Below are 22,303 nucleotides of genomic sequence, written 5' to 3'. Positions count from 1 at the left end.
AAAATAAGAAAATCAATTTGTTCAAACTATGAGTTTCTAGGCATGTATTGTGCTATGCATTTTACTGAGGGGTGCAAAGTAAAGAAAAATCTTGAAAGGTGCTTCTAATACAAGAATATATTGCCGGGCGCGGTGGCTCACGCCTGTAATCCCAGCACTTTGGGAGGCCGAGGCGGGCGGATCATAAGGTCAGGAGATCGAGACCACGGTGAAACCCCGTCTCTACTAAAAATACAAAAAAAAATTAGCCGGGCGCGGTTGTGGGCGCCTGTAGTCCCAGCTACTCGGGAGGCTGAGGCAGGAGAATGGCGTGAACCCGGGAGGCGGAGCTTGCAGTGAGCCGAGATCGCGCCACTGCACTCCAGCCTGGGCGACAGAGCGAGACTCCGTCTCACAAAAAAAAAAAAAAAAAAAAAAAAAAAAGAATATATTAATAAATCCCTCATGACAGTAAAGTGTCATGGAAATATGAGTTTGGAAGTTCATACTTTATTCACAATTGGCTATAAATAGATCTTTAAAAAAGACAAAAATAAAAATTCTAGTCATTATAAAATGTTGCAACATGTAAATATAGATGGTAAACAAAAAAGTTTAAAAATGATTTGGCATCCTACTTTTATATTCCTATATATCTATCCTGATTATCAATACTCCAACATTTTTTAAGGGCCTGGAATGAGACTAGATATTTCTAGTTACAAATAACATGAAGTTACAAATAATATTAAGATAGCTATTTTAGAATAGTTTCCTTTCTGAAATTGTTTAGAAGTTAAATAGTTACTTGCTGTTATGTTATTTGATCTATAAAATAGAGTAGATAGCAAGAAGTAGTTTGTCTCATCCATTATTTAAAACAGATTTTGTCACAGTATACTCTAATATTAAGCTTAAAATTAGTTTCATGTGTTCAAAGTTTCTATGATGCTTTGATCTATCAATTGCCACTGAAAGTGACATAGCCTCTACTTATAACAAATCTTTTTAATTAATGTATTCCTAAGAAATGTCAAGCTAAATTCAATTGTAAGAAATGTATACCCTGTAGAATACAAAATCAACATTCAAAAATCAGTAGTATTTGTATGTACTTACAGTGAACTATCCAGAAATCAAGAAAATAGTTTCATTTACAATAGCTAAGAAAAAAAGGTAAGTGTAAATTTAATCAAGGATGTTAAAGAATATACACTGATAACTATAAACACTCATGAAATAAATTGAAAAAGACACAAACATATAGGAAGATATCCCATGTTCATGGATTGAAAAGTCTATGTTAACCAAAGTGATTTACAGGTCCAATGCAATCCCTCCAATGTCATCTTTTGCAGAAATAGAAAAAACAATCCGAAAACTAATATGGGACCACCAAAAAACATAAATAGCCAAAGTGATCCTTATCAAAAAGAACAAAGCTAGAAGCATTGCACTATCTGATGTTAAAATTTACTACAAAGGTACAGTAATCAAAATAGCATTGTCTGGAAAAAAGTACACATGGAACAACAGAACAAGATAAAGGACTCTGAAGAAAACCCATAAATTTATAGCCAATTGAATTTTGACAAAGAGGCCGAAAGAACAGAATGGGGAAAGGACAGTCTCCAAAAACTGGTGTCAGGAAAACTGTATACCCATATGCAGAAGGATGAATTTGAATCTTTCTTTCATAACATATCACTTAAACATAAGACCTGAAACTGTAAAACTACTAGAGGAAAACATAGGGGAAAATTATCTTGACATTGGTTTGGGCAATGATTTTTTTAGATATGATCCTGAAAGCGCAAGCGATAAACAGACAATGAAATTTTATCAGATGAAAAAGCTTCTTCACAGCAAAAGAAACAACAGAGTGAAAACATAACCCACAGAGTAGAAGAAAATACTTGCAAGCCATACATCTAAGAGGTTAATATTCAAACTATATAAGGAACTCAAACAACTTAATTACAAGAAAACAAATAACCAGATCAGAAAATGAGCAAAATACCTGAAGAGATATGTATCATAATAAGACATACAACTGATCCACAGGTTCACGAAGAATTCTCAATATAAGTAAACATTAGGGGAATGCAAATTAAACCCATCATGAGCTATAACTTCACACCTATTGGAATAACTATAATCAAAAAGAAAATACATGTGTTCCAGAGAATGTAGAGCAAAGGGAACTCTTGTTTATTGCTGGTGGAAACACAAATTAGTACAGCCATTATGAATAACGGTCCGGAGGTTCCATAAAAGATGAAACATAGAACTATCCCATGATTCGGCAATTTCACTAGGGGATATATATATCTAAAAATTTGAAATCAATAAGTCAAAGAGCTATATGCACTCCCCTGTTTATTGCAGCACTATTCACAATAGCAAAGATATGGAATCAACCTAAGTGTCTATCAATGGATGAATGGATGAAGAAAATGTGGTGTGTAAACAAAAAAATGCTATTCAGTCATTAAAAGAAGGAAATTCTGTCATTTGCAGCAACATGATGAACTTGGAGGACATTATGTTACATAAAATAAGCCAGGCACAGAAAGACAAGTATGGCATATTTTATATATGGAATGTAAAAATGTGAACTTATAGTAGAGGAGAATGGTGGTTACCAGAGGCCGGGGCCAGGGGAAAGGGAGGAAATAGAGACACGGTCATCAAAGGTATAAAGTTTCAGTTACACAAGAGGAATAGGATTTTGAGATATATTGCACAGGAGGATGCCTATAATCAAAAACAATGTATGTTCCAAAATAACTGAGTGAAAATTTTCCAACATCTCATCACAAAGTTAGTGAGATGAAGTGTGTTAATTAGCTTGATTTAATCATTCCACATTATATACATATATAAAAACATCACGTTGAAAACCACAAATGTACCCAAATATCATTTGCTAATTAAAATAGTATTAATTAAGTAATAAATTAAAACAAGTTTAAAAATAGCCCTGGATACCTCATACCCATTAGGATGGCTACTATCAAAATAGAAAAAATTACAGAAAATCATAAGTGTTGGTGAGGATGTGGAAAAATTGGAACTCTTGTTCACTGTTGGTAGGGATGTAAAATGGTGCAGCCACTACGAAAAACAGAATGGCAGTTCTTCAAACATTAAAAAACAAAATTGCCATATGATCCAGCAATTCCATTTCTGTGTATATATTCAAAATAAGTGAAATCAGGGAGTAAAAGAGATATTTGCATATTTGTGATCATAGCAGCATTATTTACAGTAGCTAAGAGATAGAAGCACCCTAAGCGTCTATCTACAGATCAATGGATAAACAAAATGTGGTGTATACATGCAATGAAATCTTGCTCAGCCTTAGAAAGAAAGAAAATTTTGACACAGGCTACAACAGGGATGAACCTTGAGGGCATTATGTTAAGTGAATTAGTCTAATCATAAAACTACACAAAAAGACAAATACTGTTTTATTCTATTGATATATCTACAATAGTCAAAGCCATAGAGACAGAAAATAAAACGGTGATTGAAATTTTTATGTATATGTATTTTACCAGATTTAAAAATTTTTTTAAAGCCCCTGATTTTTAAGAAAGTAATTAAATCCATCTATGCCTAGTGTTCCAGTAATGGAACACTAAGCATGTGGGAGTTATTTATATCCTACTGCTCAAGGTCATCGCCAAGGTCTGATTGCAATAATTCAAAAAACTGCAACCTCAAGCATATATGGGTTAAGAAAAACTTTGCATTCTTGTTATTTCTGGGACCACACTTCCATCTAGCATGATGATGCCTAAACAACCTTTTGAAAACTGATATAAATATCCAAAGTTTTAGAGATTAAAATAGTGAGGAAAAACAAATAATTATTATAATTCCCAGGAAATATCCATAAGTCGAAAGCCTTTGCTTAGGGGAATCTTCAGAAAGAAAGACTTGAGGAAAAGAAAAAATCAAATTCCTTAAGCATGACATTTAGGATTTGCTCTGGCTTGTGATAAATATATAGAGAGCAAGTCCAATTGTGTGATGCCCTATTTTAAGAAATTGCATTTTTTATACAAATGAATTAGCTTAATTTATCATATTCTAAAAGTATCCTTTAGTATTCTTTGAAATTAGAGACTCCATTATATCACTTATCTTTTACTTGAAGACTAAAGCACATGTCTCAGAAGTGGAGGCAGTGGTAACATGTTAGAAATCACTGTCAATCGGAAATCAATCTGTAATAAAGGCGGCACTTCTAAAATTATAATGTAAGTCAATAGGGAAATATATGATTCCATTTTCAAAAATGTGCTTCAAGTACAAATGTCACGGAATGCAACTATTTGTAAAATAAGGTCTAGTTTTAGTCACATAAGGCATGATTTTAAAAAATCACACTCAACTCAGTATTTCCTAGGTGAGTAAAGAAAGAGAAATAGAAATGAGCCATTTCTGAGGTGCTGGGGGATGTTATTTGATAAATTTACTAAGAGCCTAGAGAAAACTGAAGTTGCTGCCCTCTGACTACAACATTCAAGTTTATCATTTGTGTGTAACATAAAAGGCCAATTTAGATGTTAAAATTTAATCATCATGAAACATTAATGCCTTAGGTTGAAACAGAGAATGGCACAATAATGGCATTAGAAAGGGTGAAAATAGCACCATTACTCTCATTGACATCATCAATGTGTTTGCTTCAGTGAACTGCACTTCCAAAATGGAAAAACAAGAAGGTTATTTGTAAGGAAGTTATCATCAATATTTAGCTTTCTTCTTGCCCGACTCTAGAATGACCTACATTCTATAAAAGACGAAAAAATACATCTAACCAAAACATAGATGTCTTCATTCATAAAACACAGCAACATTTGGCAGATTTCCTTTATCATCTTTGGATTAATGTGATTGCATTAGGGAAATTTAAAAGTTGATCATTAAATGATAAAAATATGAAATATTGCTTCGTGGGGGCAGTAAGCACTGTTTAGTATCAACTAAACAAACATTTATTTGGCTATCAATCTACAAGTCGTTAGTTACCTACTATGTCCCAGACATATAATAATACATAAATATATACATATATAACCTGTCTTATGAGTGTCAAATCCATATTTCTAACTGCCAACCAGAGATTTCCATCAGGAAATCCTATAGGCACTTCAAAGTCTACAAGGCCAAACTGCAATAGCCCTGTAGGTATGCATACCCTGCAGGTATGCATTATTATATATGTAGACCTATATATGTTTATATATATGTGTAGACCTATTTAATATGTTTATATATATGTGTAGATCATTATTATATGTGTAAACATATATATATGTTTATATATATGTGTAGACCTATTTAAAAATGTATGAATTTTGAAATGAGAGCCAGAAGACTTAGATTCTGAGACACTACACACTACACCCCTCCTTGCCTCTCCCAAATACTATTTATATAGTGATAATAGAAACACATTTGTGTTTCCAGCCTTAACCTCTCTTATGAGGACCAAATCCATATGTCTAACTGCAAACCAGACATTTCCATCAGGAAATCCCACAGGCACTTCAAAGTTCACAAGGCCAAATTCCAACAGCCCTGTACATATGTATGTGTCCATACAATTCAGACATTCACAAGTCCTTTGAAGTCAGTATTGGCTCTTCTTCATTCTTATTTTACTTTCCAGACCCGGATCAACTATCGCCTTTTTGGGTTGCCCTCCATAACCTTCCCAGGCTGAATTGATTGCTATTTTCCCCATATTCTCATTATTTTTAGTATATATCCTTAATACTATACTTACTTTTTTGTTATAATTAGTGAAGTAACTATCTTTCTCTTCTGCTACACCATAAACCTCTAAGGCAGATGACGTTTTTGTTACTGTCTTGCTTTGGTTTTGAAGGGATTAATCTGAGAACACTCAAATGAAATGGTGTTTTTACAAGAAAATTCTGTTACAATAGGTATGAGTTGAAACATCTCTTACTTTCCTTTTTTTTTTTTTTTTTTTTTTTTTTTTTTTTTTTTTTTTGAGACGGAGAGTGTAGCTCTGTCGCCCAGGCTGGAGTGCAGTGGCGCGATCTCGGCTCACTGCAAGCTCCGCCTCCCGGGTTCACGTCATTCTTCTGCCTCAGCCTCCCGAGTAGCTGGGACTACAGGTGCCTGTCACCATGCCCGGCTAATTTTTTGTATTTTTAGTAGAGACGGGGTTTCACCGTGTTAGCCAGGGTGGTCTCGATCTCCTGACCTTGTGATCCGCCCGCCTCAGCCTTCCAAAGTGCTGGGATTACAGGTGTGAGCCACCACACCCGGCAACATCTCTTACTTTCAACATATGTACCAGTGACTCTAATATGTTCCAAAGTCTGAAAATCACTGAATTACGCAAATAGTTAGACAGAGAGTACTGCCACACAATAAATGTTTAAAATAACTCTTAAGGTGTAAGCATACCCTCTTATATTTGGCTAAATATTTCATGTGTCATTCTAATGATTTCTGGTGATGGCAACCATTTTCTAAGTAGTGAGCCTATACACACTTAATTTTTTTCCTTTTTTTTGAGACGGAGTCTCGCTCTGTAGCCCGGGCTGGAGTGCAGTGGCGGGATCTCGGCAGTGGCGGGATCTCGGCTCACTGCAAGCCCCACCTCTCCAGTTCACGCCATTCTGCCGGTTCACGCCATTCTGCTGCCCCAGCCTCCCGAGTAGTTGGGACTACAGGCGCCAGCCACCACGCCCAGCTTTTTTTTTTTTTTAATTATTATTTTATTTATTTATTTATTTTTATTTTTAGTAGAGACGGGGTTTCACCGTGTTGGCCAGGCTGGTCTAGAACTCCTGACCTCAGGTTATTCACCCGCCTCGGCCTCCCAAAGTGCTGGGATCACAGGCGTGAGCCCGGCCTCACCCCCCCACCTTTTTTTTTTTTTTTTGAGACAGAGTTTCACCCTTGTTGCCCAGGCTGGAGTGCAATGGCGTGATTTCGGCTCACTGCAACCCCCGCCTCCCGAGTTCGAGCGATTCTCTTGCCTCAGCCTCTTGAGTAGCTGGGATTACAGATGTAGGCCAGCACGCTCAGCTAATTTTTTTATTTTTAGTAGAGACGCGGTTTCACCATGTTGGCCAGGCTGGTCTAGAACTCCTGACCTCAGGTAATTCACCCGCCTCCGCCGCTCAAAGTGCTGGGATTATAGGCGTGAGCTACTACGCCCTGCCCAGCCTGTACACATTTAAAACACCCTGACTGTTAGGTAAGATAAATATTGTGACGGAAAGATGGAGACATTAACTGAAAAAAAGTAGGTTGCAAAACAACTTTTACAAAATATTCACATTTTAGTATCAACTGCATAAATGGGTACATATATGTACAAAAAAGTCATGAAAGATATACACTAACTTGCTGACAGTAGTAATCTTAGGCTGGTGGAAATGTGGTGGTTTTTGAAAATATTTTACCTTATGTGTCCGACTTTCTGCAAGGCACATAAACTGTTTTTATAATAATTAGATAAAAAATAAACACATATGCCTTCTGTCAGAATTGATAGGACTCTAGAGGGGAAAATAATGAATATAAATCGAATACCTTATGCATCAGGCAGTATGCTAGATGCTGGGGATAGAACAATTAGTAATGCAAGGACAGGTTTAGAGAAGTTAAACAGCATACCCATGACTTATTATAAACAAATAATATAATTCGGATTCAAATTCAGGTATTTATGATTCTGAAATAATACTTATTTCCATTTCATCTTGGTACTTCGGGTCCAATATCATTCCTGGGCAAAACTTAAGTTTCTGCTGCTCTACCCACATTACGTCATGCCATGAATCACCATGATCATTACCATGGGGCCTATCTCAGGATACTCTTCATCCATCAACTGAATCTTTATCATCTTCCCTAATGTTTTGGTCAACTAATCTGATAAAGTAATTTATGAAAAAGAATTGATATATTAGTTGTTGTACTGAACACTCAAGTGCCATGTATGTACAGCCTATTATGCTAGGTTTGGGATGACAGAGCTCATATTCAAGTGGAGGGCAGGGAAGCTAAACACTCACATAGCTGACTGCATCATAATCTGCTAAATGTTATAATGAAGATAACAACAAAACTGTCACTGTGAGCATGGAGAAGTTAAGTGCTTAATTCTGTATTGGAAGTCACAGAGAGTTTAATAGAAAAGTAAGTAGGCAAAGGGCATATGAAGCAAAGACCAATACCTGTGCAAACTACATATGTATCCGCGAAAGAACCCTCCTTCTAAGGGTAAGTCTGACCATTTTATGGCAACCTCCTGCAAACACATTGCCCTTACATTGATGCCAAATTCCAGTGCTAGGTGTCTCTGGGTTTACAGCAGACTAGTAGCATGAAATACTTTTAGGCAACCCTTTCTTGAGCAGATCTCACAATAACATCTTAAAGCAAACACCTGTGGCTTATGCAGCCTCTCTTTCATATTGGTACATGACATTCTCACTGAACTGCAACCCTGAGCGGCTCACATAGTGACATGTTTAATGTAGTTGGGTTACCTAATAATACTTGCAGAAATTAGGAAGCTGTCAGCAAAACATCCAGGAGGGCTTTGTGAATTGCTTTCTAAAATCACTCTAAATTAGCAATTAATGAAAAAATTTTGACAAATTGTTCAACACTGAGTACAAGTGGATAAAAATCAACCTCTGGAAAATTCAATTTTGTTTATCATTAATGCTAGAGTATATTTAACAGATGAATTTTTTCCAGAGTAGTCATCTCAATTTACTCCAGTAGATAGCCTTGATAAGTAAATTATTTTACCCCTTTTTAAAAGAAAATAGAAATTAACTCATTCCAAAGAGTAAAGGAGAGGAACATAAACTTTTGGATCAGAAGTATGCTTGGAGAGAAATATGTGAATAGGTAGTTAGAGATAAAGAGAATTAACATTTTATGCATAGTTATAAGTAACTGAGGCCTTTCAGGCATCAGTGATAGGTAATTTATACATGAATATTTGCACTTCCTTATGTACTTTAAGCGAGTTGTATTTATGGGCTTTCTGGAGGGCTGACTTTTTTTTCTTCAATTATTTCAGTCACAGTTTACATAAATAATCATAGTTCTATGATCACTGTGTCAGAATTAGAAAATATTTCAAAATAACTAGATGGTTACAAAATATAAATGTACACATGAAATATTTAGTTTTTATAAAGTTAAGTCAGGTGGTTTGGCATAAAAATGATATACCCTAAAATATGAAAAAGTTAAGAGTGAGTCGGTGATGAAATTAAGGACCAAGACAGAGAAGAAATCAAACATGCCTTCTATTTCTTCTCTAAAATCCCACCCCAGGTAGGAAGTGTTATCTCCTCTAAAAATGTTTTCCACATTATTTCCAAAATAATTGCGAGAATACCATAAAAATTCCCTATTGCCTACAAGAAAATAGGCAGTTAATACTTTGAAGTTATTGGGTAACATTTAAGGAAATTTTTAGCAAATATGTTTTTTAAGTTAAAACACAAAAACCACAAAACATGTTTCAAAACTAATTTCTGAAAAACAACCAAAATATTTTAAATAAATCTTCAAACCTAAATGGTTGCAGGTGAAAAGATTAATTTCCAGTGCCAAATAAGATTTATACATGTTCCTTCCTCGTCTAGTATCACATATGGGTAAGTTTATAATTGGATAAGCACAATAGCCTGACCTGAAAATAAATCAGGGCAAAGTTTACCAACAAAGGGGGGAAAACACAACAGGATTCTATATTATTTAAGAGAAATATTTATTTATTTATTGACTTAAAACTTTAAACTCTAGATCTCCAGAGGCATTCAACCAGTAAATATTTACTTATTGCCTTTTATTTGCTAAGTATTAGTGGAGAAATGAGGCAATATAAAGATGACAATTGTATTCTCTGTTCTCAAGACATTTACAACTGAGTTGGAGACGCATGCACACAAATACATCTTACTGCTATATAACAACAATTATATTAGCCTTTATAACAATGGCTAAAAACAAAAGCTTACTTTTTGGTATTTCTTAAATGATTTTTAGTACAATTTATTATATTAACTTGTTCGGATTTGTGACTGAACAGCATGTTGTGTGTGTACACCAAGACAGCATCTGAGTGCCCAAACATCTAAGGAAAAACAGACATGACAAATTACCAATCCTAGTTCAGCACAACCTGGCCAGTTTTAGAAATGGCAAATATTCCTTCTCACTTCCAATGGCCTCACATATGGAGAAGTACAACCTGTTTTCATAGCAGTCCACAATTTATATTTATCTGCACCCCAATATACTTTTCTTCAACCTCATCCTATTTATTTTAAATCTCACTTCATCTTGAAACAAACTTCCTATGTTCTTGATATTGCATGCTATTACATTGAGAGTTATAACAGCACTACTTTTTAACAACACATTATACTTTAGGAAAGAATCTTTGAACTTCACAAAATAAAATCTTATTAAGAATCTTTTTTTCAGAATGTGCTATTTTTGGTCTTTTTTTTTTTTTTTTTTTTTACTGTGAATTACCTCTTAACCAGAATTGGAAAATGTTAAATATCCTCAAATATAACATTTTATATTAAAAACAGCAACAGCAAAAATATCCAGTCTATACCCTGGATCAGTATACATTCTGTCCAGCCTGCCATACATTCCACATTTACATTTCCTGCTTTTCATGACGGCTCCAATGCACTGTGCAAGTTTTTCAAACAACATACATTCAAATATATTCACAAGTCTTGATAGTAGTAAGGCAACAAGTGAAAAAATACACATTCTTTTATCTATTTAAGGAGAGGTGATAACACTTAAATAAGTTGTGAAATTAAAAAAAAAATGGTTGTTTCAACTTTCATGTTAATTCTGAAAATGCAGTGAAGCAGAACCCCTGCACTCCTAAAGTGTTCTCACCAATGAGGAGTTTGATACAAACACAAGATTCTATGATAACTTCTTTTCAAAGAGAATAAACTTAAGAAAAAGCACTTTAGCATGAACAAAGTAAAAACTATATACACTAAGATCACAATTTGCAAATTGAGTGTTTCCAAACGTAGGTAATCCAGAGCTTGGAATGTATTTTTCCAATTGAACAATGCTATAAAACTATGGCAAGCTCTCCAGAAAAGATGTAGGAACACCTTGCTTACTAGAAAATTTTCTTTTCGTATACCATGTATCTGCAATGAAAAATAACTAAAAATAATGAGGTTGTAATACTGGTAACAAGGAAAAACAAGGAAAACAAATATATGTAACTGTAAGACATTGACTGCATCTCCTTAAAGAAAGAGAATATATGAATCATTCAAAGAGAGAATGCAACTAAAGATTAACCAAATTTCTTTGTATGAAAATTCCAAAAGATGGTGTTGGAAAGGAGTCAAAAAGTCTTAAAGTCAAGTTTTCATTGACCAAAGGATCACTCACTCTCTCTGCTTGGAGGAGTACAACTTAAGCTGGGCTGGTTCCACCTGGAAAACAAAAGACACACAGAGTTAAAAGCAAAAAATGCAACATGAAGCAGGAAAGTCAGGTGGAACTAAAAGGTAAATCTGTGTACCTGGAGTACAAGGCGGCCATCCTTAGCTCCAGAGGCCTGCATAGTTCCCATGGAGGCCTGCAGGGAGAGGCCCCCCAGCCACAAAGAGCTTCATCTCGGGCCAGTTGTAGCAGTGGGTGTAGAGCGCATTGGGAAACACTTCCATGCCACCAAAGTAATTCACCCAGAAGTCATTGTGGTTGAGCCAACCTCTGCCACAAGCAAGCCTGAGCTTCCTCCCTGAAGGTCCCGAAGAGGACTCCAGGGTGGCAGAGGCTCTCTCCTCCAGGAATTTCTGGGCCCGGATGTCATAGAAGAGCAGGGAGCCCTGACCGGTGCCCACAGTGATGATGTGGCGGTAGAAGCTCAGAGACCGCACACCTGTGCCACCCTCTCGAGAACACAGGGGCCGGATGTTCTGCTGGCCCTGGCGCAGATCCAGGAAAGAGACGTGGGAATGGGAGCCCACAGCATACACAGACATATCATCGCAGTAGGTCAGGCACACATTATCCCGGAAGTAGGGTAGCCTGATGGACAGCAGCCTGGATAGTGTGCTCTGGGCTTTCCACAGGTGGAAGTAGCCATCCAAGGACACCGCTCCCAGCTCCTGGTTCTTGGCGCCGCAGGCCAGGGCCCGCACCTTGCGGTTACTGGGGTTGATGATGGCCCTGGGGATGGCCTCCACATCCTTCGGACGGATGTGGGCATATACGGGGAGACCCACCTCGCTATGCCAGGCAACAGTGTCATCGAACTTGTCCGGGTCCATCCGCCACAGCGCCACAGTGCCGTCACGGGAGCCGCTCACGGCTATGGTGTCACTCAGCCAGGCGACGGCGAAGATCCAGTCCTTGTGGCCATGGCGGTCGCCCAGGCACAGGGGATCCAGGGTGGGCAGCTGGTAGATGGCCAGGCTGTTGGGATTTTCGCCGCCGGTGGCCAGAAGCGTCTTGGAGGGATTCAGCTCGATGGCATGGATGCCACAGCCCTGTTGGTCCTGGGCCAGCCTGGCCTCCCTGTCCCGCAAGAGGGGGATGCGTGTGATGTGGCCTGACTGCACGTCCACCACGAAGAGCGTGTTACACTTGGTGCCGCACACCACCTGCCTGGAGTTCAGCCACTGTGACGCGAACACCTTGTTGAGGGTGCCCAAGTCCAGTTGGCGCTCCGTCAGCAGCTCGGGCAGCCTCTGTACCGCGTAGCCTCGCATCTCGCCATCGAAGCCCTGGAGCCCGGCGGGGCCCCATCCGCCTACCTCCCGAACCTTCAGATAGTGCACCATTGAGCGACACGTCGCCGGCCGCCTCTGCCTCTTCAGTAGCAGAGGCCCCTCACCGTCCGCTGCCGCCAAGCCCTGCGACGGCGAGCTCTCGGCGCCCGCCTCGACCGCGGGCGCTTTCCGTTTCCTGCTACCTGTTTGCTGCTGGGCCATGGTGGGCGGCGGGCGAGCGGCGGCGGCAAGGCGTTGGTGGCGGTTGCGGCGCGTGGCTCCCGTGTAGGTCGTGGCGGCGGCGTGGATGGTTGCGCTGGGACCCAGCCTTCGGATTCTGAGGCGCGGCAGTGGCGGACCGGGTGAGGGACGCGCGGGCGAGGGCGGCTGTGGCGGTGCAGACCTACGCGAGGGCGGGAAGTGCGTCTGGCCGGACAGTGAGAGCAAAGTCAGTGTGGGGCGAGATCTACGCGGGGGGCCGAGTGGGAGGGGCGGAGAGAGTGGGAGGAGCAGGCGAGCGGGCAGGCGGGTGTGAGCGCGTGGGGTGCCTGAGGAGTAGCTGAGGCCGGGCGGGGTGAAGGCTGGGAGGGGACAGGGCGGGGAGCGGGGAGCGGAGCTGCAAAGACAGAGTCTCTGAGGGCCCGCAAGCCAGGATCCCAAGTATCAGACACGCGGCATTTCACTACCCTCAGGACAGCAGCTAAGTACCCCTCTTAAAATCCCTACTTCAGTAAAATCTGAAACCTACGATATAGTCAAGTACCGGGCTAGAAGGAGCCCAGGCCACGATCTGTCTGGAGAAACCAGTGTGCACTTGGTGTAATCCTGGGACACCCTTCGCTAAGATTAGACATTAAACTTGGCAAGGAATGGGGGATTCGGCAGCTGCAGGGAGACCTTTACCCATGTCAGACCTGCAGCCCCCCAAGTTTCAGCCCCTCAGTTGATGTCTTAAACAGTTTCAAACAAATCTTTTTTCCCTCCTCAAATTGAGGTTTCTGAGCTGCTGCACTACAGTCCCTTGAGGAGTACAATCCAGATGCAAATCCCTGGGACCCACGTTTGGCCCATGGTGATATCAGGGAACCCTTGGTTTGGTGCAGCCTTGAGAAAATGGTGGGTTGTAATAATGGGGGAGGAATCCTGAGGGGCTTTTTGGAGATGTTTGCTTCCTTTGAGCCTCAGAGCCCCAAAGAGATGGAGTGGAAGCATCTGTGGAGGGGGATTCCTTCCCCACTCCTGAGAGGCAAAGTTAATATCCCCGTTGTCAGTCACAGAGACGCCTAAGTTGAGTCCCTGGGACCTTGGAACTGGGTCTAGAGGCAGAGGATTTTCACGTGCAGAGAAGAACATAACGTTCCAGAAGAAGGCAACAACATGGATACAATGATGCAAGTTTAGAGGTTCTGTGCATGAGTAACTTCTCAGGGTTCATAAAGTTCTTATCCAGTTCTGCTGCTTCAGAACAGTCAGGTGGCAGGCCCAAACGGGGCATACTCAGTTACCCAGTGATTTCAGTTACACAGTGATACATTGGAGAGAGAGGGCAGCGAGAGCAAAGTCAGTGTGTGGACAGATCCAGGCGGAAGGCCGGAAGGCCGAGCAGGAGGGGCTGAGGCAGTGAGAAGAGCAGGTAAGAGGGCAGGCGGGCCTGAGGGCATGGGGTGCTGACACCTGTGGTGATGAATTTACTTCCGGATCAGGGAAACCATAAGAGTTATTTTGTTGCTGCTTCTCCCCAACCCCCTTTTTACTTTTCTGATTTTCTGTCCCCTTCCCCCATCCCTTTTTGCAACTTCACCTCAAGTGCACAAATTCCAAGTAAAAGCCATAGGTCCTTCTCACCACTCCAATCCAACTGCTGCCTTCCAGTGCACCCCAACACTCTCTTGCACCTCAATTTTGATTCCTCCCCATATCATTCATCCTACAGCAACAGAAAGGTTCCATCTGCTGGTGGTAGTGAACATGAAATTAGGGACAGGTACATAGAGGAAGCTGCATTTTGTTTCCACATGTGGACACAAATAGGGTGAATGGACATTTTAGAAAGAGGCAACCATATGTGAAAAGGCACAGATAGTGTAAAGGATTGTTTCATGAATTTTAGTGTACATTAACATTTCAGGAGCGGCTTAATAGATGTGCATATCCTTTGATTCTATCCCTAAAGATTTGATGCAAATGATCAGTGGACAATTATTTGAGAAACACTGGTCTACACTCCTCTCACTCAGGTGGGGACAGGATGTGTTGCAGGTAGGAGGAGATAAATATCTTCATATACTTCAGGGTTACCCTGAAAATTGGCCTTATCCAGGTGAATATTGTGCAAGAATTGGGAATTAGAAAGGTTATGATGATGTAGATATCAGAGCAAAGAGTGACCCAGAGAGGAAAACTGTACCTATTATGCATATAGAACTTACTCTTCTTTATATTACCTTACACCTTTACTATATTGTTATATTAACAGGCATTGCTGCGAGTGAGGTAGGAGAATAGGGTCTGGAGTCAGGGAACCCAAGGCCATTTCACGCTGACTTCCTGGAATCAAACTGAAAAGAAACCCTAACTTTCCACGCCTAAATAACAAAAGGAACAGAGGCTACTCCCTATACATACCCCCACTTTTTCTGTGTCCTCAGATGGGAAATTTAAAGTACCTCTGATTGGTTGCTTTTTGCAACCAGTCAGATGTTTGCATAGGAGTATAACTATGTAACTTCCCTTCAGCCTCTGATTGGTTACTTTCTCCAACTAATCAGACTGATTGTGGGTCATCACTTCATTTACATGAGGTGAATGCCAAGTGGCCATTGGGAAACCTCCAGAGCATATTTAGACAGGAGGAGATTCTGTATCTGGGGCCCTTGAGTCGCTTCTGGGACCCGCTCCCACACTGTGGAGTGTACTTTCATTTTCAATAAATCCCTGCTTTTGTTCTTTCATTGCTTCATTCTTTCCTTGCTTTGCTATGTGTTTTGTCCAATTATTTGTTCAGAATGCCAAGAACCTGGACAAGTTGCAGTCAAGACCCTTTACTGGTAACACAAGAACAAATATTATCTCATTTAATCCAATCTTATCATAGTAACCACTAATATTATTAACCCCATATTGTAGGTGAGGACATTGAGGCTTGGAGAGGTTATGATTTTGTCCAGAGTAAATGAATTATTAAGTGATCCCAAGTAGCTTGATTCCATATTCCATGTTCTTATTCACTTCCCAGAGATTGGAGAAATTCCAGGGATTGAGTAAAAGATTCTGCTAGTGATTGATAGAAATTTGATAAGCCTCACTTCCTTGCAGCACAGATGATGGGATATGACTATGGAACATCTGTTGAAGTTGGGTACCAGGAGTAAAACACTAAGCCAGCTGTCAGGAGTTTGGAGATTGATTTTTTGATTAGTGTCAAGGCCTGCTGAAAAGAACTGCTCCATAGGAGCAGGAAGGACCAGTGTAGGTCATCTTGATGTCATCTAGCAGCAGAGGAACAGTAAGGGTATCCATAACAAACAAGAAAAACTAAGGACCACAATCAACTTATTTTTCCTGGGACCAAGTAAGCATCACAAGTCTAATAGGATCCCATAGAGAAAGGAAGGAACTTTTGAAATTTTACTGATATTGGACTTTCCACAAGGCAAGTGTATGTAGCTTGAACTCAAATGCAATTTGACTTAGGAAAATAAAGAAATGTGCCATACATTCCTCTTATGTTTCACAAAACAAGATAATATCCATTACCCAAGGCTTACAAAAGGAGAGGGCTTTCTATGCTCTGAGGGATGAGGTACCACAGATAGTAGACTGGCAACGCCTTAGAACTTAACACCGTCCCCAAGTCATAATGCAGTGCTCTTCTGTTTGTAGTGGTGGAGGGTGCATATTATAAACGTCTTAAACAAGGAGATAGAAGAAAAGGGATTTCCAGCTCTGACCAAGATAGAGTAGACCCATTCTTTCAAGGTCCTCCCTCTTCAAACTAAAGGACATAGCACAACTTTAAGAAGTCTCTGAAAGGTGAAAAGAAGCTGGATGAACAAAGGACCACAGAATTTGAGGAAATTCAGGGTAGTGAGTTCCCTGGGTGTCTTTATTGTGTCCCATATATCTTGGCCTGAAAGTTGCGGGCACCTCTAACCCAGAACAATGAATAGGCACAGATAATAAAAGCTCCAACAAAAGCCTGTTGTCCATAGGCAAAGGATCTGGAACACAGAGGTCTAATTACAGAAAACCTTTTTTTTTTTTTTTTTTTTTTTTTTTTTTTTTTTTTTTTTTTGGGCAATACCCATCCTACTGCAGCTAAACATCAACAGAAAAACTACCCTACCTCACTCTACTACAGATTGTTTCAGTGTGTGGCCAAGTGGGGAGTTGATCTTCCATTCTTTCAATGACAGAAGTAGATGTTATACTACTTGCAGGGGTAGTGTCAATGTGGTCCAGTAGTAAACTCAGCCTCCACACACCTGGTCAGCAAGGAAAAGGTTTGAGAAGTGCCTCATCATCACTATGCTTCACACCCCTCCTCTTTGCCAGTGTCAGTAAAGCTCAGTGACAAGCTGATCTTCCAATCACATTTAGTATCAGTGAGTCTGAATAAAGCAGTGAGATTCAGAGCTAGTCAGTTCTCCACTCTTCCTGACTACTGGTGTCAGCAGGAGCTGAACCTGTACACACACTCAGCAGGAAAAAAGACTGAATAAGGAGGTGGGAAGCAGGGTTAAGTCTTGCTCCAAAGAAATAATGAAATGCATACACCTACAGATTCAAGAAACGAAGTGAACACATATAGCATAAGCCCAAATAAATCCACACCAAGACACATTATAATTAAATCTCTGAAAAAAAAACATAAAATAAAACAGAGAAATGGCACACTGACTACAGGGCAAAACCAGATCAAATGACGCCAGATTTCTTACCTGAAACCACAAGGCCAGAAGGAAGTGCTGAAGTAAAACGTGCCAACCACACATTCCACATGTAGCAAAATTATTCAGGAATGGGGTGAAATAAAGGCATCCTCAGATGAAGGAAAACAAAGAATTTGTTGCTAAAAAATAAAAAATAAAAAAAACCCGCTACCCTTGAAAAATGGCTAAAGGAAGTTGTCTAAGCAGAAAGGTAATCATGAAAGACAACTTGGAATTTTAAAAGGAAAAGAAGAATATCAAATGGGTAAAAACACAATTAAACATAATAGGATTTTCTACTTCTCATGAGTTTCTAAAATCCTATTTGATGATTGAAGGAAAATTATGACACTACCTGATATGGTACTAATGTATGTAGAAGGAATATTTAAGAAAGTGATATTTTAAAGTATGGGAAATAAAAGGACTTTATAGAAAGTAAGGTCTATCCACCTCATTCAAAGTGTTAAAACACTGACAACAGTATACTATGATAAATTACATTTGTATATATTGATACCTAGAGCAATTACAAAAATACAAATTGATATACTCAGAAATGCTGTAAAAATGAAGATAGAACCCAAGAAAAAGGGGGATTTCAAATAACCCACAGGAAGGTGAGAAAGAAGAAATAGAGAAAATAGAAAACAAATTAGTGGCAGACTTAAACCCAAACATATCAAAACTTACCATAAGTATAAATTGTCTAAGTATACTAATCAAAAGACAGAAATTGGCAGAGTAGATTAAAAAGCAAACATGATTCAAAGACATGCTATCAATAAGTAACCTCTAAAACTATGACATTGATAGTCTAAAAGTAAAAGGATAGAAAAACATATGATGCATGCATTAATCACAGAAATCAGGAAAGGCTATAGAAATGTCAGATAAAATGGACTTCAAAGTGAAGAAGATTACAAGATTCAAAGAGGTGCATTACATAATTTTAGAAGGATCAATCCATAAAGAAGACATAACAATCCTAAATGTTCCAAACTAAAGAGACTTCTGAATAAAATGAAATAAAAATGAGTATAATTAAAAGGAGAAATAGACAAATCAATATCCTACTCTCAGTAACTGATAGAACTACTAACCAGAAAATAAGCATGCATGTAGAAGAACTTAATAATCCAATCAACTAGATCTAGTTGACATATATAATACACTCTACTCAACAATAGCAGAACACGCATTATGTTTTTCAAACACACATGGAACATTCACAAAGATAGACCATATTCTAAGCCTTAAAACAACCTTAACAAATTTTAAGTATTGAAACCACAGTGTATGTTCTTTGCCCATAATAAAATCAAATAGAAAAACAATAAATCTTTGCCCATGCCTATGTCCTGAATGGTACTACCTAGGTTTTCCTCTAGGATTTTTATGGTATTAGGTCTAACATTTAAGTCTCTAATCCATCTTGAATTAATTTTCGTATAAGGAGTAAGGAAAGGATCCAGTTTCAGCTTTCTACTTATGGCTAGCCAATTTTCCCAGCACCATTTATTAAATAGGGAATCCTTTCCCCATTTCTTGTTTCTCTCAGGTTTGTCAAAGATCAGATGGCTGTAGATGTGTGGTATTATTTCTGAGGACTCTGTTCTGTTCCATTGGTCTATATCTCTGTTTTGGTACCAGTACCATGCTGTTTTGGTTACTGTAGCCTTGTAGTATAGTTTGAAGTCAGGTAGCGTGATGCCTCCAGCTTTGTTCTTTTGACTTAGGATTGTCTTGGAGATGCGGGCTCTTTTTTGGTTCCATATGAACTTTAAAGCGGTTTTTTCCAATTCTGTGAAGAAACTCATTGGTAGCTTGATGGGGATGGCATTGAATCTATAAATTACCTTGGGCAGTATGGCCATTTTCACGATATTGATTCTTCCTATCCATGAGCATGGTATGTTCTTCCATTTGTTTGTGTCCTCTTTTATTTCACTGAGCAGTGGTTTATAGTTGTCCTTGAAGAGGTCCTTTACATCCCTTGTAAGTTGGATTCCTAGGTATTTTATTCTCTTTGAAGCAATTGTGAATGGAAGTTCATTCCTGATTTGGCTCTCTGTTTGTCTGTTACTGGTGTAGGCATGGGCAAAGACTTCATGTCTAAAACACCAAAAGCAACAGCAGCAAAAGCCAAAATTGACAAATGGGATCTAATTAAACTAAAGAGCTTCTGCACAGCAAAAGAAACTACCATCAGAGTGAACAGGCAACCTACAGAATGGGAGAAAATTTTTGCAATCTACTCATCTGACAAAGGGCTAATATCCAGAACCTACAAAGAACTCAAACAAATTTACAAGAAAAAAAACAAACAACCCCATCAAAAAGTGGGCAAAGGATATGAACAGACACTTCTCAAAAGAAGACATTCATACAGCCAACAGACACATGAAAAAATGCTCATCATCACTGGCCATCAGAGAAATGCAAATCAAAACCACAATGAGATACCATCTCACACCAGTTAGAATGGCGATCATTCAAAAGTCAGGAAACAACAGGTGCTGGAGAGGATGTGGAGAAATAGGAACACTTTTACACTGTTGGTGGGATTGTAAACTAGTTCAACCATTATGGAAAACAGTATGGCGATTCCTCAAGGATCTAGAACTAGATGTACCATATGACCCAGCCATCCCATTACTGGGGATATACCCAAAGGATTATAAATTATGCTGCTATAAAGACACATGCACACGTATGTTTATTGCAGCACTATTCACAATAGCAAAGACTTGGAATCAACCCAAATGTCCATCAGTGACAGATTGGATTAAGAAAATGTGGCACATATACACCATGGAATACTATGCAGCCTTCAAAAAGGATGAGTTTGTGTCCTTTGTAGGGACATGGATGCAGCTGGAAACCATCATTCTTAGCAAACTATCACAAGAACAGAAAACCAAACACCGCATGTTCTCACTCATAGGTGGGAACTGAACAATGAGATCACTTGGACTCAGGAAGGGGAACATCACACACCGGGGCCTATCATGGGGAGGGGGGAGGGGGGAGGGATTGCATTGGGAGTTATACCTGATGTAAATGACGAGTTGATGGGTGCAGCACACCAACATGGCACAAGTATACATATGTAACAAACCTGCACGTTATGCACATGTACCCTACAACTTAAAGTATAATAATAATAAATAAACTAAAAGAAAAAAAGAAAAAAAAAAAGAAAAACAATAAATCTGTAAGGACTAAACAACATGCTTCTAAATAATCTCTGGGTCAAAGAGGAAAGTCTCAATGGAAATGAAATAATGTATAGAATTCAGTGAAAGTAAAAGCACAACATATGAAAATATATACCACACAGTGCTGAAAGGGAAATTTGTAGCATTAAATGCTTACATTAGAAACAAAGGTCTCAGGGAATATAAGTTCTTATTTCAAGAAACTAAAGCAGATAAGAGCAAAATTCATTCAAGACAAGCGGGAGGAGAGAATTAATAAAGATATAAGCAGAAATGAATTTAATTGAAAACAAAAAAAGGGGGATAATCAATGAACCTAAGAGTTGATTCTTCAAAAAAATAATATTAATAGCCACCTAGCAAGACTGACAGAATGGAAGAAAGAAAACACAAATTACTGGCATCAGGAATGAAATAGAAGACATCACTATAGGCCCTGCAGACATGAAAGGATAATAAGGGAATATTATGAGCACTGTTACTATTAAAGAAATTGAAGTAATACTTTAAAATCTCCCCCTAAAAAGTCACCTCCATACACAAATACTTTCACTGGAGAAATCTACCAAACTTTTAAAGAAGACTTAACACCAAATTTACACAATCTCTCCCAGAAAATTATAAAAGGAGATGTCTTAGTCTGCTCAGGCTGCCATAACAAAATAACATAGACTGGGGGGCTTAAACAACATAATTTTCTCACATTTCTGGAAGCCAGAAGGTGCCAGAAAGGTAGGTTTAATTCTGAGGTCCCTTGTCTTGACTTATATATAGCTGCCTTCTCACAGTGTGCTCACATGACCTATTTTTTGTTTGAGGGCTGAGAGACATCTTTTCCTCTTCTTATACAGCCACCAATACTGTCACATTAGGAGTCCATCCTTATGACCTCATTTAACTTTATTTACTTTCTTAAGGGTTCCCTCTTCACATACAGTCACATTGGGTATTAGGACTTCAACATCATAAATTGTGGAGAGACACAATGCAGTCCATAGCAGGAGGGAATATTGTCCAATGAATTTTAGTTAGCTAGTAATTCTCAACAAAATATTAGCAAATTGAATCCAGCAAGCTATAAAAGGAATTATACAGCATGACCAATTTGGATTTATTCCATGTATGCAAGTCTGGTTCAACATTAGAAAATCAAACAGTGTAAACTACCATCTCAACAATATTTTGTAAATAATATGATCATATCAACTGACACAGGAATAGCATTTAACAAAATCCAACCCCCATTTGTAATTTAAAACTCTCAGCAAACTGGGAATAAAGGAGAACTTCATCAACTTTATAAAGAACATGAACAAAAACTTACATCAAATATCATATTTGAAGGTGAGAAATTAGATTCCTTATGTCTAAG

General features: G+C 38.9%; 1 protein-coding gene and 1 long non-coding RNA gene across 2 annotated transcripts in view; one reads left to right on the top strand and one right to left on the bottom strand.

Annotated features, from left to right (window-relative positions):
- Positions 1-10,506: 10,506 nt before the first annotated feature.
- Positions 10,507-13,207, bottom strand: LOC105468444 (DDB1 and CUL4 associated factor 12 like 1). Its single transcript, XM_011718612.2, has 2 exons — positions 11,588-13,207; positions 10,507-11,498 (listed from the first exon to the last, which is right to left on the bottom strand). Exon 1 carries the CDS (start codon positions 12,999-13,001, stop codon positions 11,610-11,612), a length of 1,392 nt encoding a protein of 463 aa, XP_011716914.1. The 5' UTR covers positions 13,002-13,207; the 3' UTR covers positions 10,507-11,498; positions 11,588-11,609.
- Positions 13,208-14,224: 1,017 nt separating this feature from the next.
- Positions 14,225-22,303, top strand: part of LOC105468443 (uncharacterized) — a 37,059-nt gene continuing 28,980 nt past the window's right edge. Inside the window, exon 1 of the long non-coding RNA XR_979481.2 lies at positions 14,225-14,412. This is a non-coding gene — a long non-coding RNA (uncharacterized lncRNA). The remainder of the gene's footprint in view (positions 14,413-22,303) is intronic.

This window comes from Macaca nemestrina, chromosome X, assembly GCF_043159975.1.
Source record: "Macaca nemestrina isolate mMacNem1 chromosome X, mMacNem.hap1, whole genome shotgun sequence".
NCBI classification, from domain to species: domain Eukaryota; kingdom Metazoa; phylum Chordata; class Mammalia; order Primates; family Cercopithecidae; genus Macaca; species Macaca nemestrina.
Note: the sequence above shows the minus strand (reverse complement) of the source record. Positions and strands in the feature narration are given on the sequence as shown.

Coding starts and splice junctions, on each gene's coding strand:
- LOC105468444 (XM_011718612.2), bottom strand. CDS start 13,001: ATGGCCCAGCAGCAAACAGGTAGCAGGAAACGGAAAGCGCCCGCGGTC.